At 33.3% G+C, this 26,191-nt stretch overlaps 1 protein-coding gene across 1 annotated transcript; it reads right to left on the reverse strand.

The window, feature by feature from the left end:
• Nucleotides 1-2,827: 2,827 nt before the first annotated feature.
• LOC113111299 (AP-1 complex subunit mu-1) lies at nt 2,828-20,971 on the reverse strand. The gene is made up of 12 exons (XM_026275925.1): nt 20,770-20,971; nt 20,135-20,291; nt 18,986-19,053; nt 18,715-18,845; nt 18,408-18,555; nt 16,217-16,343; nt 15,938-16,080; nt 15,009-15,080; nt 14,771-14,929; nt 14,545-14,670; nt 5,326-5,401; nt 2,828-3,920 (listed from the first exon to the last, which is right to left on the reverse strand). Exons 1-12 carry the CDS (start codon nt 20,809-20,811, stop codon nt 3,898-3,900), a joined length of 1,272 nt encoding a protein of 423 aa, XP_026131710.1. The 5' UTR covers nt 20,812-20,971; the 3' UTR covers nt 2,828-3,897.
• Between the last annotated feature and the right edge of the window lie 5,220 nt (nt 20,972-26,191).

Genomic DNA, 26,191 nt, shown 5'->3' on the forward strand with positions numbered 1-26,191 from the left:
TGAAACAGGACACGGGGGTTCCGTGCGACGGTCCTTTGTGTGACAAGATGCTAATCTCTTCCAGTTGCATAATAGGATGGAATTACAGTCGGTAAAACAGCTTCACAAGGGTTAATCATATCCACACACCGCTGCCCTGTTTACATTTCATCAGCGGCCGAGATCAAATGAAACCCTTTAAACTAAATGCACCTGTTAAGTGTAGCAAATGTGAATCTGCCAGTCTGAGACCGCTAGAGAAAATGCATCTTTAATGTTATATGTTGTCTGTACAAATCATACTAGAAAAACGTTGTTTTTAATTAATGTATTATTTATTTGAAAGTTGTATATCTTACCCAATTTCATATGTTTTCTTTTAAAAGTGTATATGTAGCTATATATATATTAAATAATGAAAACACACACACACACACACATAGCCTATATAATACATATACAACATGCATGTTATTTTTATTTAGAACTGATCTGAATAAGATATTTCACATACATCATTTACATAGTACATATAGTTTGATTCTTATTACACTGAAAAAAAATCATTGAATTTACAAAAAAAAAAATGATGGTAAGTGGTTGCAATCAATTTATTTTAGCTATATTTAAATAAAATAATATAGTTGATTAACTTTCAGCAAAATTTGCTTATTTAAATGTAGCTAAAATAAATTGATTGCAACCACTTACCATAAACAAATTTATTAAATTAAATTTATTTATTATTTTCAGTGTACTGTTATTACCTTGATGATCCACAGTGTATGAAACCAAAAATATTTTAAAACTCTATTTTAGCATTATTATTATTATTATTATTTAATCTTGTTTTGAGCATCAATCAAACACCATCTTTATGCACATTTTATTTTAATATTAAGACAAACTATGAGTGAAAAGTTAAATTTAGTTTGCTTCAGTGACCTGATGAGCATGAGCATGATTCTAGATCCAAAGAAAGCCCCAGAAAGTCTTTTGATTAGTTATAAAAATGGAGCAGATTCTGAAATATTTCAGCCTCATTTATTGTTTTACAATGTTCTGAATACAAAAAGCGGTCTCCAACTTTTGGACCTCACTTTATATATTTCATATGGGTGTAGAGTTCCCATAGAAGATAATAAGAGGCCCAAAATCCCACACTCTTTGCCAGACATCACAAAGAACGGTTCCGGTCAGTGGCTCGGTCGTCATCCAGCAGGTTTGGCATTCCTGTGGTTTAGTTTGTGCGTATGCGGCCAGAACCTGTTCTGAAGTATATGATCGCTATGAATGAAATGAATGTGTGGTGTGTGGAAGTGTGTAAGACCTGTTTGCTTTCTAAAGCTTTTGTCCTTTCGACTCCTACACAAACCTGATGAACCGGAGGATAAGTGCGTGCTTTTCAGTCCAGAACACCAAACAGTAACCATAACAAATGCATTTCTTCATAAAAGGTGGAAATAATACTTTCATATAATTGTTACAATTTTATACCAGCAGTAAACATAGTTTATCAGGATGGTCACATGCATTAAATGAAATGCGCAATATTTTCGATTAAAGCTTATTTTAATGTAAATAATATGAAAAATAAGAGTTGGTAAGCCTTTTTCACATTATTGGAAAGAATCTTTTTATACTCACCAAAGATGCATTTATTTGCTCAAAAATACAGTGAAATATTATTACAGTAAAAACATTTTTTTGTTGTTGTTAATATAGATAAAATCTATTTTATTTCTGATGCACAGCTGTATTTTCTGCATCATTACTCCAATCTTTAGTGTCACATGATCTGCAGAAAGAACAGTATTCATTAGATTTTTAAAAAACTTCCTTTTCAGAAAATGTGAAACTTTAGTAACATTAAAGGTCTTTACTGATCAAATGAATGCATCTTTGCTAAATAAAAGTATTCAATTCAATCTTTTCAACAGTATGCATACAGAACTGATCTCCATGTTAATGAAATAAACAGATTATGAATTTTAAAAAGCAACATTCTGCACTTTTCCGGACTTATCGAAACTTGATTTCGTGACTTATCCGGACACTAATATTCCACCTCCAGTTTCTCAGAACAATAAAACTAAGCCTTGCCCATCTATGCCAAGAAAAAAATGAATGTTAAAATGTGGGCGTAATGAAGAAAATGGCAAAAACCATATATCTGATTATTCATAATCTTTCAAAGCTTTTGCTGCTCAAAACTGAGAGTAATGGCACCATGGGAAAAGGGAACGATTATTAATTGAAATAAAAATAAGAAGGCTTTTGCATTAGACATGCAGGTGTAGTCATGTTCATGGAGCATGAAAATAGGACAATGGCATCCAAATAAAAGGGCAAGTACAGTCAACCCAAACCAACACCTCAAACCAAGCCCTGAAAAATCAGCTGTTAACTCAATTTGATCGTTTTTAAAATTGAAGACATAAACATTAAACCATTTACTATGGGTTCGGATCAACTTTGTCAAATTTAGTGCATTTTAATACATGTTTGACTGTTAAAGACATACCTGGTTACGCTGTTCTTGTGTGGTTAATTTATTATAAGTGTGCTTGCATGCATATTATTATTAATATAAATAATATATTATTTATAATGCATGTATATAGTTCTTAGCCAGAATAAATGAGACATGAAATCATTTTTTCTATAAAGCGCCATATTCTAAAAATGCAAGTATTAGTAAAATAATCTTTAAATAAATCTTTATACGCGAGTATAATATATACAATAAACTGCAAATTTCAAACCTGATTAATGTGTAATATATATGTGTGTAATTAATATTAGACCATTTTCAAATAGCAGTAATTATGAGATGGATCAGACGAGGTATTTTCTAAACAGGTACTTTATTGATGCTTGACAAAGAGGTGAATTATTTTCATGAGATACAGAAACATTTTGAAAGGAATACAATTACAGTATGTCACATTTCAGCTCCACTGCATGAGTACCATAGTAAACATGGTAACCCTCACATCCCATCCTTTAAAGACAAATTAAATTAGACAAATACAAAAAAAATGGCACTGTGGTTGACTTTAGATTTCAGTTTTGTGTTGAATAGTTTAACACCGACTGTAATTCTGCATTTTAGCAGTAGTAGTAAACTCATGAGCTACAGATCCCAGATAACACTGAATTACAACATGCTACAAAAAACAACTTAAGAGTCAGTGTGCAGGAATGACATAATAAAATACTGAATGTTAGAAAACAATGTCTGTGGAAATACTGAACGAAATGATGGCAAAGAAATACAACCTTTTCAGTAAGAGTCGATTCTAAGACCTTTTAGGATTTAATAATGTAACAAACAAACACTGTAATCTGCAACATACTATCACTGTGACCTCACGACTGTTGTTGAGTTCATCTGATAAATAACCAACGGCTCTCCATTCTTAACATGACGTGTTTACAGTATGAAAACATCAGAAATGTGACACATGAGCACTTCCTCCGTTCAGATGTGACTTGGTACCATTGGTTGAGGACTGTCAAAATGTCAAACACACACACACACACACATCTGCAGTATGTGAATTAACACTTGTGGAATAGCCACAAAATAATTCAATTCAAGCGAATCAGCATTTGTGTGTACTTGAGGAAAAACCTCCATAGACGTCAGACTCGTATTTCAACACAAAATCAAAAGAATCAATCAGAATTTGAAGGGAATGTGATTAAAAATCATGACATCGATCTAACAATAGAGGAACATCTCTCAAAGATTCAAAAGTTAAGATTCACAATCTAATCAACACGGTATTAAAGATTCAATTGTAGTTCATAAATCCAAGATCTGACATGTATTTGTTTGAAATGATGAATACTGCAGATGAGTGTGGAGCTCAGCAGAAGAGACCCATGATGCTCGTGGCTAATTCTTCACGTTTACTGAGTCCGCAGCTGATAGTCTGCAAAGACAGAAGGAAATGAGCGACGCTTAATTAAATGCACAGAACGACAGGAAACACGGGAGGAAAGTTAATTGTGACAGCTGAACTTTCTCTCTCCACCCATCAAAACACAATCAAAAACGCCATCAATCAAGAAGACTGAGACATCAGTTCACGAAATGAACTTACATGAGGATTATAAACAGATGCTGGAAGCAGTCATGATAAAATACCCAGCACTTCTAGAGGAAGACCGTTAACCGGAGTTAACACGATTGTAGCAGATTTAGCAACAGTTTTGCAATATGTGCATTTGGTACTTTGTACATGGCTTTTACATTTCTTGTCATTAGACTAGTTTCACAACCCTGAGAACAAAGACAAAGAGGCTTTAATAGTGTTTCAGATTTCAACTGTGAATCGGTTACAAATGTCCGTTTTAATTGATTTCATTGATTCAATGATTTGTTTGACATGCAGAATTCGTCTAATAAATTCATCTTCAAGATGTCAAAAATAGATGCACTATAAAAAAATAAAATAAATGTGTAAACATAACACAGAAACAAAATATTTTTGTATATAAAATGACATTTCTGTAATAATTGTTCATTTAGTAAAATAAAAATAAAAAATTATATGCTTTAAAAACTTTTTATTTAGTAATTTGTTATTTATTTTTACTATTTATAAGCTACAGAAAAAAAACGTTCAGAGCAAACTCTAAAGATAATTAAAAAAATGATGTACATCATTTATAATAATAATCTATTATCTAATAATCTAATGATCTATTAATCTGTCTAGAAATGACATACAATTCAATATAACAATTGAATATACATTTATAGAATAACTATATATTTTTACATTTTATATAACAAATATTTATATTTAAACTACTAACATAATTATTGTTTTTGTAATTTTTATTATCATTATTTAATTAGCTACAATGAATCCCAGGTTAAAAAATATGGTTATAAGTAAACACATACAGAAAATAAAAAATAATAATAGTAGTAGTAACAATAATAGGATAAATATAATATAAAAATACATACAAATGTAACTCTGACTACTTAATGTGTGTAAAACTTATTGAGCTCTCGGCTGTAATGATACACACAGTGTCAAAGTTCAAAATGCGAGTTCAGAGAAAGAAAGTCTCCTACAACATCATGCACCACACACTGTACCAGCGTTTCTAATTTTATCGGGGTTTCACCATCTTGCACGCGTCTGTCCCAAACATCCTCTTTTCACAGAACAATTTCACCTCCGCATTTAATACCAATCTCCCGTCATTCTGCACATTGCAGGTATTTGGCAACAATTAAGCAACAATTTTCTCTGAAAAACAATGACAAAAATAGAGAAAGAGAGAAGAGAGGATGAGAAAGAGGATGAGAGAGTGTTTTACCTCCATTTTGGGTGATGTATCGCACCCACGGCAGGGCCTGATAGCCGCTCTTCTCAATGATCTTCAGGTAACGCACCTGTCAAAACACACACGTTCATGCAATGCATTGTGGGTGAATTCATTTAACCAAACCTGCTAAAGGCCTCCAACACAATGGAAATAACAACACATTCAAGGAATACAAAAAGAGTTTGTTTGGCCTTTGGTTTTGTGTAGGGATGCACCGATATTTATCGGACGATTTTTCCTTAATTTACAACCGTCGGCATATCGGCTATATAAGGAAAAAGACCGATATAACAAACCAATTGTTTACTAATTAACTGCGTGAAGGCACTGAGCTGTATAATGTCTGTTGCATAATGCATGTCTTCACTTTAGTGTTAATCAAATAACAAAAGATGAAAGATTGCACACTATTCTTGACTAAATATCTTTTGTAGCTTTCAGAAATGTAGTAGACCTCAGGATCAAATCTTTTCCGATATTTAATTTTATTGCATCCTTTTTTTAAATCATAATAAAGTCTGTTACTATAAAAGTATATATACTATTCATATGCATTTAATTTATACAGTGGTGTTATTTTACATTACTTTATGAAACTGAAAACTGTTAAACCTACCTAAAAAGCGCTGTTTATTTAAATAAATATAATATAAATATGCATTTATGTTAAATGGATCCAATCCATGCTCATTAAAAATTATTCGATGATGCAGCAATAAAACTGCTAGTATAATTAAATGCAGAAGATTTTGAACTGATACTATCTATTTTGATGCCAAAATTTCAAATAAGACAAATATCGGTTTCGGTATCGGCCGATAAATGTTTGTTAAAATCAATATCGGTCCCAAAAAATCCTATTGGGGCATCCCTAGTTTTGTGTAAATTAAATGCCACTTTAAAACTGTCTTCCAAAGCACAATGCATCTTTATTGTGCCAAAAAGAGAAAGAACGACAAATGATTATTGCATTTTAGCATGCAACAAAAAGGGGCTTTGAACAGACTCAACCAAGAATATTTGTGGAATATCATGCAATGGCAACAGCATCCCAGGCTTGTGATATCTATACATCATTTTGCATTAGCTTCATGTCAGGTCCACGTGGGCATCTGATGGTAAATCTGAGCGCAGCCTGGGAAAGTGGCAGAGTTTGACACCGCGAGCGGAAGCGCATGAAGAAGTGAGATTGGGGAAATGGCACCTTTCAGTGGTGAACGCTATTGAGTCACTCGTTGTGTTCATACGGGCCTTGCATCACTACACAAGCTTTTGCACAACCGCTCCAAACATGCTGAAAGAGCACAATCATGTTTTGAAAGAGGCCACAGATAAACCTGATACTCAGAATTAGAGGTGAAAAGTGTTGTTGTTGTTTTTTTTTACCCATGGACGAATTTTTCGCTGGTTTCTAATGGGTTCGATTCCCTATAGACTTTTAGTGTATGTTGCTCTACGTTAAACAACTTGACTGTTAAATTGTGGTTTATATGATTGGAGAAAAAGCATTTTAAAGCAAATACATAATCAAGATTATAAAACAAATTTTTTAAATAAATTTTTTTTAACAACTACATTGATGTAAATTTGCATTTCTGTGATTGGAAAAAAGTAATAGTTGCAGAGCGAATACATAATGAAGATAATAATACAGATTTTATATATATATATATATATATATATATATATATATATATATATATATATATATATATATATATATATACATACATACACACAAATTATTAAACTATCAATAATATTTGATTTGAAATTTTTATCAGTTTTAACCGTAACTGATTGCATAATAATACAATTTCATGTATATATTTAATAATAATGTATAATTATGGTACTAAAACTAATATATATATATATATATATATATATATATATATATATATATATATATATATATATATATATATATATATATATATATATATATATATAAACACACACACACACACATTTTACAATATGATTGGAATATAATACATTTATAATATACAGTCTTAAAATCTCAATAAAGAGTAATAACAATGATTTACCATAATAACATAATTGTTATAATAATTTTAATAAACCAAAAGCACTTCGAACGCACCTCTCTGTCTAAATCGATGAGTAACGTTTGAAAGAACAATGAAAAACACGGGTGGAAGGAGCGGTAGGTGTGTTTGGGAATGTTTTTGGAAACTCTCTTTATTTTTGTAATTCCATTTGATGTCGCTAGTCACCTTTAAACGTCTCCCGAGCGCAGGGTGGACATTTACGGCGTGAGGAATTACAGTCCTCCTGTCCAGCAGCTCTGTGTTTGTTGATTTTTCTAATCATGGACTCTATTCTCTGAGAAAACCTCCCTGTCTAAATGCACAGAAATAGCAGATGTAAGATGCAAAATAGGCTTACGCAGAACAAGAGATGTATTCTAGGTATCAATACAGATTTTCAGACAAGGACAACCCTGCCGTCGTTATTTTGGGAAGGCCGCGTCCTGGCGTCCGTGGGCCGGTAATGTGCCACTCTTGGGTGCAGCTCACACAAACTTACCAGGCCACCATCGGCGTCCGCCCTGGCGAGACGTCCAGACTGTAAAGATCTAAACGCAGTGCCATCTGCGCGACGCTTGTTGTGAGTAAATGTAGCGATTCGGGCTTGTCGGGTTGCGTTTATGTCATGCTCTGGTTTAGCCCTTCATGAACTCCAGTGTATATTTGTAGCTGGATGAAGTCCAGTGTCAGTGAGGACGCTGGACGCGTGGGCAGTCCTGAGATGTGCGTGGTCACCGCTCTCTCATTAGCATGCGGCGTGAGCTCACAGTCAGACAGACAGGCAGACACGCACAAACATAAATGTGCACAGCTGCTGACTCAGCTCTTTACAGGCATCATTCCTTCACTATGCACACACAAGCAAACAAATACACAGGAGGGATGTTGCTGAAACACAGCGGTTTAGTGTTTTTAGAACGATAATGAGATGGAAAAACATGCATCATGATAAAAAATATTAAAACCTAATGTTGACGTTAGAAAAACATGAGAATAAGCTAACAATGGTGCAACTGCTGTGCAAAAGTTTGGGGTCAGGAAGATTTGTGTTTTTTTTTTTGAGAGATAAATTAACACTCATTCAGCAAGGATGCATTTAAATGACCAAAAGTGATAGTAAAGACATTTATGACATTAGAAAAGAATTTGATTTGAACTTTCACTTAAACAAATAGTTGTTTTGATTTGTAGTAAAAAAAAAAAATTACTACTTTTTACTAATATTATTATTTTTTTTAAGATTTTAAAGAATTTTTACAGCATTGGTGAATGGAAGAGACTTAAAAAAAATTCAATTGATTCAATTTAGATTTGGATTATTTTGGATATATATCAGATACAGTACATGAAGGGAAAAAAAAATCTCTCAACTAATGCTGTATAATATACATGAGAGTAAGCTTTTTTCATTTTACTGACCAAAGCTGTAATTTTAGTGGTATTCAAATGCACTTAAGTGAATGAAATGACATGATAAAATATTGACTAAATTTAAAGCACAAGTAAAAAGACAAACAAACAAACAAACAAACAAACAAATGAACAGTTCCAAGGTTTCAGATTTTAAACTGGATAAAGTGGCAGCCCAATACATAAGACATTAAGGACATTGTAGAAATGTTCTTAAGAAGGCATTAAAATGTATTTTTATTTGTTATAATAGAAGTTTGCACCACTGGAAGCTTAAGTCTTCTACCAGATTCATCGAAAACTAATATACAATAAACAATTAATTAATAGAAAAACCAAAGGTAACATGATCTGATGGAGTCATATCCTAAATCTGTGTTTAAAAATTTACTATTTTTATTTTAGGCATATTTTATGGCAGTTTTCTTGACTTACTGCTAGTAAAAACATTTATAATGATCCTGAGAAATGTTGTGCCATGTGAAGAGCTCAAAGCTACAGCAGAGAAAGTTAAAGATTGTTTTGTGTTTTAAAAACCTTTGCCAAAATTACACGTCTACAAAGTCTGTGCCCTCGGAGGCTGACGGTGGAGAAACGCTCATTTACGAGATGATGCATGCTATACCTAATGACAGTGTGGGAAACACAACAATTATCAACAGAAAGCAACTTTAATTGGAGAAGTCGAGCACTTAGAGGATCGGAAAAACTTGCATGAGTTTCTTCAGAATATACACTAGTCCATAGTTTGGGATTAAGAATGTAATATGATGATTTGCTGCTCAATTATACATTTTTAACAGTATTATCCACATTTTATTTTTTCAGGATTCTTTGATGCATATAAAGTTCAAAAGAACCGCATTTATTTGCAATAGAAAACTTCTGTAACATTATAAACGTCTTTAAATGTTACTTTCGATCAATTTAATGCATGAATAGATTTATTATATTTAATTTGAGATCGATCCTTTCAGCAACACGTCTGTGTTCAACATTGATAATAATCAGAAATGTTATTTGCGGTATATTATAATGATTTCTAAAGATCATGTGACACTGGAGTAATTTACAGGAATTAACTACATTTTAAAATATATTCACAAGGAAAACCATTATTTCGAGAGTCTCTACTGCATTTTTTTTTTGCAAACATTTAAAACATTAAACATCAAACTGTTAACCAGTAGTGTAAAAATATAGCTGTTCCCGTTTACACATAAAACCAGAGCATGCTTAAAATCACACGCACGTGTCTGTGACTACAGAGGCCAGTGGTAATAATCCAAAAGGCCATGTTCAGACTGACCATTGCATCAGGATCTCGTCTTACACACACAAACACACAACCAAACCCTGGCCTGGTTCTGTGAGCGTGGGACTGGTGCTAATCGCAGCTTATCAAAGCCTTCCTGAGGTTGCAGCACCCAGACGCTTCTCTCACGGGAACCCAGCAGTCAACAACTTCCCCGTGGAGTCGAGTCCAGTTTTTGTGATGCACCTCTCACTGAAGCGGTCAGATGATAGTCTTGATTTATGGAAGAACTAACATGCATTTCACAGCACCAAAGCTGTAATCGTTTGCTCTTTTGATGTTCGGGGGAATCAAAACACCCACAAGACTGCTGGGAAGCAGATAAAAAGTGTCAGCGCTGAATGAAAACACCCAAAAAAATGGAGAGAGGAAATTTCTGAAGTTGTGCACTTAATTAGATCTGACACTCGACTGACTCTCCCCTCATCAGTTTTGCCCAAACATCCTCACTCTCAAGGGAAATTGAGTTTCAGATGATTTTATGTCATTAACGTCCATGTGGGCTGATGAAACTTACCATTATATGGAGGAAATCTTTTGTGTAAAACATTAAATTAGAGGTAATTTTATTGGAGTAGTTGTTTATGAATATCGGACCCGAGGTCGCACCGGGTTCAGCTGGAAAACTGCTGTTTCACTTTCAAGCTCTCTGTAATTTGCCCGAATCTTCTGATGTCACAGCAGTCAGGCTGTTATTTGAGTGTACGGACTGTGGATTTTACTGTCGATTGTCCGTCTGGTTTGTGGGTTAAAGACAAAAACAGCTCAATGTCAAACAATGTCAGAAGGAAATGCTGACAAATGACAGACCGGCTGCTTATGCTGCTCGCTTGGAAATGTGACAATGTAAAAGACAACATACTGAATAAATAAATCCTCACGTAGATGTTAAGTAAGGATTTCTTCCTGTATAATACCCCATTATACCATTTTTTTAAAACAATAGGTTTACATGCATACAGGTCTAAAACGCTTCCGTATTCTCAAAATACGCATCTCAAATGATTCATCCAAAGCAGTTCTAATGAGGCAATAATTGGGTCAAATAAAATCTCAAAAACAAGTAATCATGGTTTTATCCAACGAAACCGTTCAAATAAAATATATATATATTTTTAAGAAAATAATATAACAGCAATCATTTTAATTCACATTACTGTCAAATTAAAACACAATATTTATGGTTGCCTTTTTCCATTTTAAAATGTTAAACCATCAAACATTTAGATAAAAAAACTGCATCCGGGACATCAACGCTTTTCTTTTATTTACAAGCGCTTCTCATTACAAATTTGGAAAGACGTTTGGTGCATGTTGCATTTTCAAATGCACATTATATGCAACACAAATGGATGCAGATGCAGATAAAGTTCACGTAGAAAAGCATTTACTGTGAACCAACACTGGTTTAAGAGCTGCTCACGTGTAAATGAACACAAATTGCTACGATTAACTCTTAAAGACACAGTGCATTTTTTTTTTATTAAATCACAGCCTTTGTGAGTTGCTAATAGCACTAAGCCATATCTTTATTGTGGTTTCATTTCATTTAGCCATGCAGCCATTCCTGCTGGACGATTCAACAGATGAAAACGCTAACTGAAGGAGGGACGAGAGCCATATTTAGGCTCCAGAAGAGTCTAGCAGGACTCGTATGGTTATTATAAGAGAGAATGAATGCATGCAAACTGAACCAACAACAAATGAAACAAACAGATTTCTGCAAAAGGAACATCAACAAATCATGTTAACGAAAAAAAAAGCATGGTTTTGAAACCAGCGAGAGTTCGATCCAAAGCTGCAGTGCACAACATCTGTTTGAGAATCATTCCCAGATCCACAAACATCAGTTTCCACAAACACATCCCACAGCTCAACTGTGTCCCGTCCAGTTTACTGCTGCTCTTTCCACCTTTATAAACTGCTGAGACCTGAGAAACACACACACTCCACTGACCATAACAAATAAACACAGCGTCTGCTAAAACACAAGATTCAGCAGCGGGAGCGGGAGCTGTGCTTCTGTTCTGTCTGTCCTGGATTTGACTGACCGCCAGCGTCTGGATCGGGCCGCAACACACACACACACACACAACTTTAACCGTTTATTCTGACGCAACATGATTAAACCTGCGGTCCGGTACGAGACACATGATAACTTAACGGGGACAAAAAAGAAGATATTGTTCAAGAATGTTTCATCTGTTGACTTTCACGGTTTAGACAAAAACAAAAAAAATACTAAATTCAAATGATCTTCTTTTATGATCTGCAGAAGTAAGAAATCATAGAGGTTTGGAATGAGATGAGTGAGTAAATGATGACAGAATTAATGTTTGTGGGTGTACAGATTCGGATTTTATGACTTTTAATGTAAACACCAGAAGATTTATTGGTTCCATCAACCCACAGAGCTTGTGCTATTTTTATTTTTTAATTAAAAAAATTAAAATAATTATATATATAAAATGTAAATATTTTATAAATATTTGTCTGAGATACAACTTTTTTTAAATCTGGAATCTGAGGGTGTAAAAAAGTCTTAATACTGAGTAAATCATCGTTAAAGTTGTCCAAATTAATTCTTAGCAATGCATACTGCTAATCAAAAATTAAGTATTATATATTTACGGTAGGAAATTAACAAAATATCTTCATGGAACATGATCTTTCCTTAATATCCTCATGATTTTTGGCATAAAAGAAAAATCGATAATATTGACCAATCCTAAAAATAAAATAAAATTATACCGCATCGACTAAAAACTCAAGGTTTTGTGGTTCAAGGTCACATATAACCTTTATATTCAATTTTCATTCTAATATTAGGTTAAGTTTTAGTACTTTTGATGTGTTTGTTATTTTATTACTTTTTGTAAATATTTATCTTTAATTTACTTTTATTCAATTTTTAATTTTAGTAATCGTTTTCTTGGCTTAAATGTACTTCTCATTTAAATTTTTCCTCGAATATTTATATATTTTCTGGTATTTCAGCATCATTTCTATAATCAAAAACCTTTTTTAATAGTTATATAAGTAGCTAAAGATAAAAGCACTAGAGTAAATGCCGTTTTTTAATTTTCATGAGTGAAGATGAGACGATGGTGGACAAATGCACATCGCACTTTCACAACACATTTAACAGCCTTCTGTCATCAGGAATCTTCATCAAAATGTTGATTATAATAAATAAACAAGTTCTTATTAATATTTTCTTCTTCCATGAAGATATGTGATGTTAATTGCATTGAAGAGCACTTTCTGTTAATGGGATTCCAGCTTCTTTTAATAAATTGTTCACAGAATATTAATGAAGGGGAATGTTTGCTCAAAAGCTCTGAATTTAACTTCATATTGTGTGATTTGCTCATATTAAGCTTTCAACACTGCAGACATGAGCTGTCAGTGTACAAATGCTTAAAAAGTACAGATTTATACCACCATCTATTGGTGACAAAGCAAAGAGCACACATCAGATCTGCCATGACCTGAGGAACAGGTGTTCAACAGCCGAAAAAATACAAAACCATCAAACAAACAGTCAACAGCGCCCCCTTTTGACAAAAAACAGGAAGTGCTATTAAAATGACAAGAAAAATCTGCTCTGGTAAAACAGACTCATCTGAAACTGAGACAGCTCTTACATATACTACTCATGTACAGATTTAATTAAGATTCAGTAATTTTTATTAAAGGCAGAGTTAAAGTAATTCATCAGAAGGATGTTGCTTTAATATTATGGCATGCTTTTTGAATTCACACCATAATACAGAAGCTACTTTTTAAGTAACATATTATTTAATCTATTTATTGACAAATGCAACTGTAAACCTCTCCGATCCACCAATCCTAGTTAGGCTGGTTTACATCAGGGTTATTATTATTATTGTGTTAAGTAAAACTAGAACTAAAACTATTAAAACATTCTGGTTAATCAAAGTAAAATAAAAAAGTAATATGAAACGGAAAACCTAAACTTATTTCAGTTTTTTACCAAAGGTAGCATTTTCAAAATTTCATTTTAAAGACATTAAAATTACTAACTGCAAATAATAAAAATAATAATTATATATATATATATATATATATATATATATATATATATATATATATTTTTTTTTTTTTTTTTTTTTTTTTATAAAAATAAACCTAAACCTAGTATTTTTTAGTAAAAAAAAAAAAAAAAAAAGTATATGACAAAAGCCCATAACAAAATAACTAAAATGTAAATAAATAAATAAAAGGTAGAACTAAAAGTATAAAATAAAAGCTAATTCAAAACTAATTGGTATGTAAAAAATACTAGAATAATACCAGCTCATGCCTAAATAGCAAAAAAGCAATGCAACAAAACTTTCATAACTAAAGATAAACAAAAAAAAGTTGAACTGCAAGCCACACTTTGTAATAAAAGTATCAGTTAGTCACCTGTATACCAGAGGTGGTGAAATATGGGATCTCAAACTTGACACTGATTGGTGGTTTTCCCTCCTTGTCCTCCGCCTCAACGCTGGGCAGCCCAAAATGAGCCCTCATCAGGTACTCCTTCCCTCCCTAAAACAGAGAGAACACACTTGTTAGCCTCTGCTAACATGACTCCCACTCTTTTAGCTCCTAGATTTATCATCATGATTGAACCGTGATGTTTTCTTACAGGGAAAGATTTGATGGACCAAACGATCTCGCTGTTCTCCGGCACCCACTTGACGCTGCCCACCGTGGTCTTAAACTTGGGCGAGTCTGCGTCCGTCGGGACTGGGATGTGGATCTCCACGTTGTTGGCAGTCGAGCGCCGCTTGAACTGAGACTTGGCCTACGGTAAAACAGAGGGTCAATATAGATGATCTGTGGAAAACTCAAACCGAAGTTCACGGGGATGGACGTGTTCTCACTTTGATCATGTACTCGATTCTGCTGTGTGAATGCTTCTCGATCACAGACTCGATCCAGATCAGAGGCTTCACCTGTTCACACAGAAAACCAAATCCCATCAGAACCAAACCCCAGACAACAGCAAACGACAAGTAGAAATTGACCAGTGCTTTTTTAGTATTAATAAATACTTTTCATAATGTTTTGCAATAGCATATTTTATTATATAATAGTTTGAATTTGCATATTTTTAATTAATTGTAGTTACATTTTTATAATTGTATGTTCCTTTGCCATTGACATTGCTATTATGTTATTTTATGTAAATTATTTTAAGACATTTTTATAACTTTTTTTTTATCTGATTCTTTACAGTATTTTTTAAAAATAAATAAATGTATTATTTATTTACAATATTCTTATTTAGGTTTAACTGGCTCAACTTTAGTTTAAATTTATTTTATTTTCAGTTAGTAATTTTAGTGCTTTAAACTAAAATTAGAACATTTGTATTTTTATATTATTATATCATTATATTTCAGTATGTATTTGTATAATATATAATATATTTATATATTATATTTGTACCCTTAAAATTAAATATTTAAATATGAATAATATTAATATTAAATATTAATAATATTAAAATATTAATATTTTAAGTAGGTTAATTTATATATTTCTAATTATATTATAGTATATTTTATTTAGTAGTAGTTAACAATATTACCCTAGAATTTATTTAAAGGGGAAATCGGAGGCAAAATTCACTTTTATATGATGTTTGCACAGAATGTGTCTTAGCAATGTGTGGACACAACCACTCCACAATGAAAAATACATTGAGGAATTTATGTGACAGACATTTCATGAAGACCTTAAAGAATGATATCATCTTGTGGAAAATGGGCATCCGGTTTAGTTAGTATGAATGAGTTTAGACCCTCACGTGTGTGTTGAGGCGGTAGGACATCAGCTCAAACTCTCCGTCTGGAGGGATGAAGGAGATCGTGCGATCGTTCTCGAATCGAGACAGACGCACACACTGATGAAACTTCACATCCTCCAGCTCCACAGACTTACTCTTCCCACCTGAAGAAGAGAGACAGCTACAACACCACACCTCAGGAGTACTTCAGCACACAGATGAGCTCAAAACCAACACACAAGAAACTCCAGTTCTTTAACCATCCATATGGGGACTAAAAGATTTAGGAAGTAGACTCACGGCCGGTGTTCTCAAACAGAACCTTGTCATTCAGACCCAAACGCAGCTCTGGCATTCCTGAGAGGAACACTCTCATCTTAATGGAGCCCACGATCTCGCTGCGGAGGACGTTACCGTTCGCGCTGACCTGCAGAGAAATCAGCAGCCATCAATCAGTCGTGACAATCACATAGAGACAAATACTCAATCAATCAAAACAAACAAACAGAATTCAGTCTAAAAACTGTCCATTTGAATGCGTAAAATAAACACACTTATATTCTAGATGACAAAGTATAAATAAAGCAAGAGTAACACTCATTTTACACACAGCACACGGAGAAAATGACATGAATATGACAGTGGGTGAATGCATAAAGCGATATTTGGCATTTTTATATCTTTTAAAACATCGTGCATTTATTACAATTTGAAAGTAACAACTAATATTAAATATAATAAAAAAAAAAAAATACCGTATTTTCCGGACTATAAGTCACACTTTTTTTCATAGTTTGGCTGGTCCTGCAACTTATAGTCAGGTGCGACTTATTCATCAAAATAAATTTGACATGAACCAAGAGTTCACATTACCGTCTCCAGCCGCCAGAGGGCGCTCTATGCTGCTCAGTGCTGCTGTAGTCTACACTGAAGACATAGAGCGCCCTCTGGTGGCTGGAGACGGTAATGTTTTCTTTTGGTTCTTTGTTCTAAATAAACTCGATTTATAGTCCAGTGCGACTTGTAGTCAGAAAAATATGGTATCTGTCGGTCGAAGTTGAATTTAATACCTTTTACTACTTTTTTTAATACCTTCAAAATATTTTTTTATATCAGCTGCAACTGTAGGGGCGTACATTAAATATCTTTCCAAATGGAATAACATATTGCATCACAATGTAACGAGGTCATCATAACTTAACATCAACACTGGACTCAGAAACTGTCCAGAGAGATAAGAACTGGAATAAAGACAGAAGAGGAAGGAGACATCTTCTTCATAGATCATCAGTCAGTAAGTCTGATGTGTGAGCAATCTCAAAAAAGAGGAGGCCGTGAAGTAAGCAGTAAGCACAGGTGTTATTAAAATAAATTCATAGATTATAGATTAATCAAGATGTCACAATGGGCCTTTGTCCATAGTTTTTTAATCAAAGTCAAAAAGTAACAATTGCTTAACAATGTTGGACATTTGAATGAACAGCTACGCATCAATATTTAAACCAAATTTCCAAGTGGTACAATTTGGGCCTTGAAAAATAAAAAAGGAAGCAACCAGATAATAATAAAGTGCAACTTTACACTGTAATTATGTACCGTATTTTCCGGACTATTAGTCGCACTTTTTTTCATAGTTTGGCTGGTTCTGCGACTTATAGTCAGGTGCAATTTATTTATCAAAATTAATTTGACATGAACCAAGAGAAATGAACCAAGAGAAAACATTACCAGCCACCAGAGGGCGCTCTATGCTGCTCAATTCTCCTGTAGTCTACACTGAAGACACAGAGCGCCCTCTAGCGGCTGGAGACGGTAATGTTTTCTCTTGGTTCTAAATAAATGCGACTTATAATCCAAAAAATATGGTAAGTATGTGACAGATTTCACTGCCTGTAACACTGGGCCTATGTTGACCTGTCATTGGCATGTCTACTCATTTGGCCCAGAATAAAGTGCCTTATTAATAAAGTGCAGAATATCTTGTAGACTATACGCCATCCACCAATCGGTTCTCTGCAAACACACTTCCCTATACAACCTCCACTTTAGATTACAACTTACTTACAAATCCCCCTTTGAAATGCTGGATACAGCCAGGCTCTCTGAATGCCAGATACGGGTGATTCAGATCTCTAACATTATACATTTTAAATGATCAAAGATACACATAGGAGATGTTAAATTCATTGTGCTAGATAGGGTACTTGCAACAGTAGGTTAACAATTGACAAATAACGATCAAACTAACTTACACAACCAAGGGAACTAACAAAAGGCAAAGTTGCTTGGCTCATCTCCGTCCTTAAACGCTCGGCCTGGACTCTTTCGGTAAAGGGTTAAAGCTTTCATAATAACAGCAGGTTGATCACCTCACACCACAGAAGCACAATGACATGGATGTGGCCGCGTCCTGACCTTCGTGATGGATTCCTGTGTTTATTATGAGCTCGTCTAGAGACATTTGAGAAACGTGGTGCTTCTAAACACATACCAGGAGGTTGACAGACTCGATGACGTCCAGGAAAACCTCGTTCTTCCTGTACTTGATGCCCTCGGACCTCCAGGAGACGGCGTTGGTGACCGTAGCAGGGGGCCGAGGAGCGCCCGTGTCCAGCTTGTGACCTTCCTGCGTGATGTATCTGTGAAAAATAAACACTTTCCATCAGTATTACATCTGCTGGGTCAGTTATTTTTGGAAACAAAACAGACTTTTAAATGAACGTCCGTCACACGGTTTGAGGGCAAGTGAACAGAGCTGATAAAAATGGCTCATAAAAGGAAATCAAACATGCACTTACTCCTGGAGGATCTTGCTGTCAGTTGTTTGCGGGTATCCAAAGTCCATGAGTTCATCCAGCAGCTCGTAGATTATGACAAAGTTATCTCTGATGCTCTCCTCCTCCAGCTCCTTAAAGTATTCAGAGAAAACCTGGAAGACAGACACATCAAACACCTGCTGTGATCCTGAAACGTATGCAGCGATAAACCTATATATACATATAATTATTAGTTATGATTCAATAAGATGAGCTTCCTCAACCAGAAGTTTACATTTTTATTATAAAGTACCTGAATAATTTTGTAGAGGAAGGAGAAAACCAAGGAGACGCAAGCATTCTTTTTGGATGTTGCAACAACTGTTAATTATCGAGTTAAGAGACAAAAGATGCTTAAAAGAAGCAATAAACCAATACAATGATTTAACAAAAATATTGTAAAGTGATTCTAAGTAAGTAAGTAAGTAAGTAAGTAATAAAATACTACAGTGATCAGCCTTTTATTCAGCAGCCATTATATTTGATACATCAGCCATGATATTTTAATTATTTGATTTTTAATTCATTTAATTTATTAAGAATTAATTTTACTTGCTAAATGCTAAGACTAATACCAATTAAAATCATTGATACTAATTATAGCAATAAAGCAATCTAATTAATTAGTGTCATTTTTATGACCGTTTTGTAAGTTTATAATGTGGCTCATCCAGTAAAATAATTAAATAATTAGTTAAGACATCCTTGATTATAGCAAAACTCATAATCGTGATTATTTCAGTCAATATTGCGATATTCATCAACATGCATTTATTTAACTCATCTTTTTAAAAGTTGATATCCTTGAATTGTAAATATAACTAAATTGAAAAACATATAAAAAATAAAAATAAAGAACTTTTTACAATCTTTATTTTTTCTTTTTGTAATATCGTCTTTATAGCGATATTAGAAAATGATAAAAAATTATCAGATCCAAGATCAAATCATTACATTAAATCAATTTGATTTGAAGTGCAAAAAAAAAAAAAAGTTATAAACTACTTTTTTAGGGAACAAATGATCTGGGAACCCTGTGAATTATAGCAAATCAAGTTAAACAAGTCCTTTACAATGGAATAATATAAAACTATAGTGTCGATTCATTTTTTTTTTTCATCCAGAAAAATTATTAAATAATTGGTTAATAGATCTCCTTGATTTAAGCAAAACTCAGAATCATGATTATTTCAGTCAATATTGCAACATGCATTTATTGAAATGTGAAATAGTGTTGACTCATTTTATTTCAGTTTCAATGTTAAGTTTTGAGTCAACAAAATCCTTTTTATGGTTCTAGTTTTAGATAACTACAAAAACCTCAGAGCTCAAAGTAGGTTTTCTCTATGTAGAAAATGAGTGGGATGTTTAGTTCTAGAACTCTATATGGTTTGGAGGATACGGTACAGGTTATTGTGTTTGATCCACATGAAGCGAACTCCCCCGTGAGCCAGGATGGGCGACAGCGTTCCCTCCTCCTCTTTATCCATCAGCAGGGTCATGAAGTGCTCGATCTCGGACATGTCCACATCACCGCGGTAATTACGACAGATCAGCACCTGGAACACACACACACACACACACACACACACACACACACACACAAACAAACACACACACACACACGACCAATTTAAAATCCACTGACTCCATTTCCAACATCTGCTGACATGTTGACATACAATAACATTTATTCAAGTTATGATTATTACATACAACTAGAAGTGCTTTAAAAAAGCGAAATGTGAATTATATCCTATTAAATATACTAAAGCACAAGGATTAAGTCAAACTAAAGAATGACAACAATAATTGACTTTTGACTGACAGTTACAAAATTAACATCCGTTAATAATAAACAATAGTTGTTTTAAAACAAAACTAAATACGAATCTAGATGTCTAAATCCCCTCAGAGTTTTCAGACCAAAATAAATATTTTGATATTTTTTTATTAAAAATGACTTTAGTTTGTGTTTACGCTGATGTTTGCTGTGGTTTAGCTTTAGCCTGCTGTGCTAGTGAACCGTTATCTTACCTTCCCCTTCAGATCTAACACATAAACAGCGCTGGCCGACATATTTGCGCCTTTTCGACCGCTTTTACCGTTGATCTACAGAAGTCCACTCACTTCAGGCGCATTTGTTTGTTTAATAAAGAGCTGTCATGCGATTTAGATGCTCAGAGAAGCTCCAACATCATAAAATAGCGGATGGAGAGATTTTGAGGAACTAACCGGGTGGCGCTGCAGCGGTGCGAGTGTGGGACTGTAGCGCCACCTGCCGCAGTGGACGAACGAGAGAACTGCAGCTGCACCACAGTATTTATATTATTATTATTAATCCATTAAACACGAGCAATTTAAGTTCAACAGTTCTTATAAATAGATTATGCTTTAAAAAGGACTATGTGACCGTACATGTTCGAGTCTCTATCGATGTATATAACACGTTTCACTTGTGACTGCACTGATAAAGCAAGATCATTGCTAGAAAAAAAACAAGTAGCTACTTTTTTAATTGTAAATGCATTCAAATTCATGATATTCTTCAATCTCTTAACCTTTAGCAAAACCTTTAACTTTTAACCAAGGCTCGTGATATGCTTTATGAATGTGAAATATTTATATGTTTAATTTAAAAATAAAACAATGAAAAATGCACGTTGCTTGAAATTGAATAAATGTAGCCTAAACTACAATTAATATAACTTTTTATTATTATTATTAAGTTTAACTGGATGTACAAACTAAAAAACTAAAATAAAATAAAATTACAAAATCACAAAAAATGACTTAAAATTTAACACAATACATAAAAATAATTCAAAATATTTATAACAACTTTTATAAATATTTATAAAATGAGTATCTTGATTATACTAAAACACCACTGGCCATTATGTGGAATTTATTTATCTAAAAATATTTGTAAAAATATTTGCATGTTGCATTATGTTATGTCATATCACAGAATATAAAACTAACAAAACTGAAGCCCATCTTACTTTACAGGGATAGATGCTCCAAAAATCAAAGTCCTCTCATCATTTACTGACCCTTAAGTTGTTTAAAAACAATAAAACTATTTTATTTAATGAGAAACTAAATAAATGCTTGATGAAAGGCTGAGCTTTTCCATAAAATAACAAATAAATGGTGATCAGAGCCAGTTCATGTTTGTGTGTACTGTTCCTTTAAGAGTGTGAACTAATGAACTCAGATCAGAGGTCTGTAGTTTTTAATGTAATATTGGCCAATATGTTCTTGATGCCAGAATTTTTATGCTGAGCTGTAAAATGTGGAATATGATGGAATGTGACACTGAGCTCCTGGAATTCTGGAATGTCATTTAGTTTTCCTCCAAGTCCTGTTCCAGTCATCTTACTGCTTCACATAAACAAAGCATTCCAGACTGAAGTTCTATTTCTGTGATACATTATTATTTAAAAAGAATGAGAACAAAAAATAGATGGTTTTCAAAAGCAGCAGCCGTTTTAGATCACTGCAATAAAACCTAAAACATTTACACACATTTCCAGCTAATTTACATATTTGGTTGAACTATTCCCTTAAGAAAGTAAATATGGTGCATTTTGATTTCATGCTAACTTTTTCTGTATTTTTAATCTGTGTTTTATTTAAATATGTAACAGAGTCACTTCATTTAAGATAAGATCAGCTTTCTTATAATAACCGTCTCACACTGGTATAGTGAAATTACATTCAGTTCTTTTGCATTATGTCAGAATCCTTCGAGGTCTGATGTATTTGGCTGAAGACATCTGCCAGACCTCATCAGAGGCATCACAATCAAATCTCATGACTTACACATCCAGCTAATGTAATATGAACTCTTGTGCCGTTCTCAATGAGTGACTCACAGTCTACAGCAGGACCACAACGACCTCCACAACCCCTTAAAAGGGTTTATCTAGACTGTCAAACACTTTCAGGTTTTTCCAGATTTAATCTGCGTGTGTCTGTCTCTCTCCTCCCTGAGGTCTCTGACGGCTCGATCTGTCTCTTTATGGCTCTTTGGCACATTTCAGCGGGTCTCTCAGTAACGACCCTCTAAAGACGGCTTAACTTAATGCTGTCTGATTTAGTCTTCTGCTATTAGAAGCTCTCCAAAATTTACCATGTTAACCAAAGTCTCTGTCAAAACAACATTTACTATAAAATCAGCATCAGTTTATATGAGTTCTAAATTTGTCTGTAATTTTATTTATTTAGGACATTTATCACCAATAAAATAAAATAAAATAAATAAATAAATAAATAAATAAATATTATTATTACTTTTATTTTTCGAAACTCTCAATACTATGGCATTTATTTATTTATTTATGTATTTGTTTATTTTCGCAAGAGAGGAAATAATGCAATTTCAGTCATTCTAAAATTCAGGTTTACAAAGGAAGTCTTTAATGCTCAACAAAGCTGCATTTAAATGATCAGAAATATATATAAAAAACCATAATATTGTGAAATAATAATATAATTTAAAATAATTGTTTTCTATGTGAATGTAATGTAAAATGTAATTTATTCCTGTGACGCAAAGCTGAATTTTCAGCATCATGATTGAATCCAGTCTGCTTCGTATTTTGGTGAAATCTGTCAAACATGTATATTTTCAGGATTTTTTGATGAACATAAAGTTTAAAAGAACAGAATTTATTTGAAATAAAAATCTTCTGTAATTATATAAATGCCTTTAATGTCACTTTTGATCAATTTAATGCATACTTGATTAATAAAATATTCATTTATTTTAAAACAAATCTCTGAATGCCACATATACTGCCTTGTATTTTAGGTATTTTCAAATACTACTGCATCTTCTTAATGAGTGTCACGGGTCCTGAGATGCCAGAATAAATGAGTCTCACATTCTGAACATGTTATTAGCGGTGCTGGACTTAACGGACGGTCTTAAGTTGTTCCTCAGCCTTGAAGCAGTGACAGAGAAACACAATCACCCTTGAACTTTAAATGTTTGTGGATGAGGGATGTCGAGGATCTGAGGCTCCTCTGGTTTCAGTGGAAGCTCGTGAGCTCACAGATATAATAAGCTGCTGTTGAATGTGAAGCTTTAAACACATTCAACAACAACTTATAATGCAGTGCTTGTAGCTCGACTAAATGGAAGCTGCTTTAGATTTAAGCATCTGTCTGATGGATTGAGGACTAATAATGTGTGGAAGTAGCAGATGATTTAGTTATTTATGCATGTGCTATAGGTGACAGAAAGTATGGAAGGATTAAATGATTAAACTTGAACAGAAGCGATAACTAAACATAATGTGCCTGTCAGAGCTGTGCAGAGACCTTTCGAGGCCCAAAGTATAAAAGGTGCACATGGAACAAGACTTTAAATAGGGCTGTGCTCAAAGTATCAATGCATACATATTTTATTTAATTGCATTTAGCGCTTATTTTATTTCAAGTAACAAGAGTATTTTTTATGGTTTCAGTCCTAGTTTTTGTTGGCTGTAATAACCTTGAGTGTTTCTGGTGTTTATAGTCATGGAGTGTCTCAGGACCTCAGCTAGGCTCTTGACTCACAGCATCAAATCAGTCTATTCCCAAGGTGCCCAAATGCTTTTTGGGGTGTTTTACCATAATAGGGCATGAGGAGATATAGATGCACTTCCTGGGGGAGGATCTTTTTTCATTTCAGTGATACAACAACATTCTCTCTCTCTCTCTCTCTCTCTCTCTCTCTCTCTCTCTCTCGCTCCACTGTGTTTCTATCACTTGTCCTTCTTGCAGTCTTCTCAAATGTGTTTATTTAAATCAAGTAAACCTTGAGGAGATGCACTGTGTCTCCATGCAGAACACTACAGCATGCAACAATAACAGCAGGCAATAAATGTGCTTTCCTTCAAGATGCACGGAAGAAATTAAAGATTAAACAGTAAAATATACAAAACCAATGGGGTAAAAAAAAAAAAAAATATATATATATATATATATATATTTTTTTTTTTTTTTTTTTTTTTAAGACGTCTCTTCTGCTCACCAGGGCTGCATTTATTTGATAAAAAATACAGTGGAAACAGGAATGTTGTGAAATATTTAAAATATACTTAAAATACCTGTTTTCTATGTGAATGTGTTTTAAAATGTAATTTATTTATTTGATCAAAGCTGTATTTTCAGCATCATTCCTCCAGTCTTCTTCAGGAATCAGAATAATATGATGATTTGCTGCTCAAGAAACATGATTATTACATTCCTGATTATTATCAATGTTGAAAACAATTCGTATTTTTCTGTAAACTGTGATACATTTTATTTTTCAGGATTCTTTGATGAACAAAAAGTTCAGAAGAACAGCATTTATTTGAAATATAATCTTTTATAATATTATAAATGTATTTACTGTCACTTTCGATCATTTTAAAGCATCATTGCAGAATAAAAGTTTTAATTTATCTAAAAAAAAGTTTGAGCCTTTGTGTGTGTGTGTGTTTGTGTGTGTGTGTGTTTGTGTGTGTGTGTGTGTGTGTGTGTGTGTGTGTGTATATATAAGCTACTGAACCTCTAAGCAATGAAATGTTTGATCATGAGACACTAGTTCTGGAGCAGATCTGTCACTCATTGCTGCTGGATTCCCACAGTTGTTGTGTTTCGTGTTGCACAAGGCTTTTAAAAATGTTATAGTTTCATTATTGACTGTATTTTAAGAGCCAGCAGCTGTTAGGTTTCCTCAGAAAGACCATCATCATAACTCTCACCTGTCTGACCTTAACCATCATCTGCCCCATGATCACTGGTAAATTACCACAGAAATAAATGAATAGGCATGGAGTGGATTATGTGAGAATAAAGAGACCATAGAGAGACACTAAAGACATTAAACACAGCTGATATATCATCAATATTATTCAGAATAAATATCTAGTTGTATATCAGCTCTGTGTGGATAATGGTGTCCTTCCTCATGAACACAGAAGAAAACAATTCAGATTTGCGCAAGCATTCTCATCTCAGACTTTTTCTTGGCTCAAAAGTCAACTTTTTTTCCCATTTTGTCCTTTTTTTCCACTTCCTCCCAACCCAGTTATTAACACCGAATCAAACACATGACTGTAGATCAAGCTACACGAGAACATCCACTGCTTGTGAAGATGACAATGAAAAAAAAGTTCATTTGAAGTTAGGTTTTTGATTTTTTATATAATATGTCAAATGAATTCATATCTACTTGCATTTAAAATTATATATTTTTATTACATAAAATGAAAGTCTATGATTTTACATGAGATTTTTGTGCAAAAATATTTTTTATTAATATTTAATAATGCATTATACATAATAAATATATTACATTCCTTTGTATATTTTTTATAATAAATTTATCAGATTTTTTTGTGTTACATAAAATTTTGTTTACATATCTAAATGTTCTAAATTAATTATTTAATAATAGATTATATATAAACTATATTCC

This window comes from Carassius auratus, chromosome 2 (genome assembly GCF_003368295.1).
Source record: "Carassius auratus strain Wakin chromosome 2, ASM336829v1, whole genome shotgun sequence".
Lineage (NCBI taxonomy): Eukaryota > Metazoa > Chordata > Actinopteri > Cypriniformes > Cyprinidae > Carassius > Carassius auratus.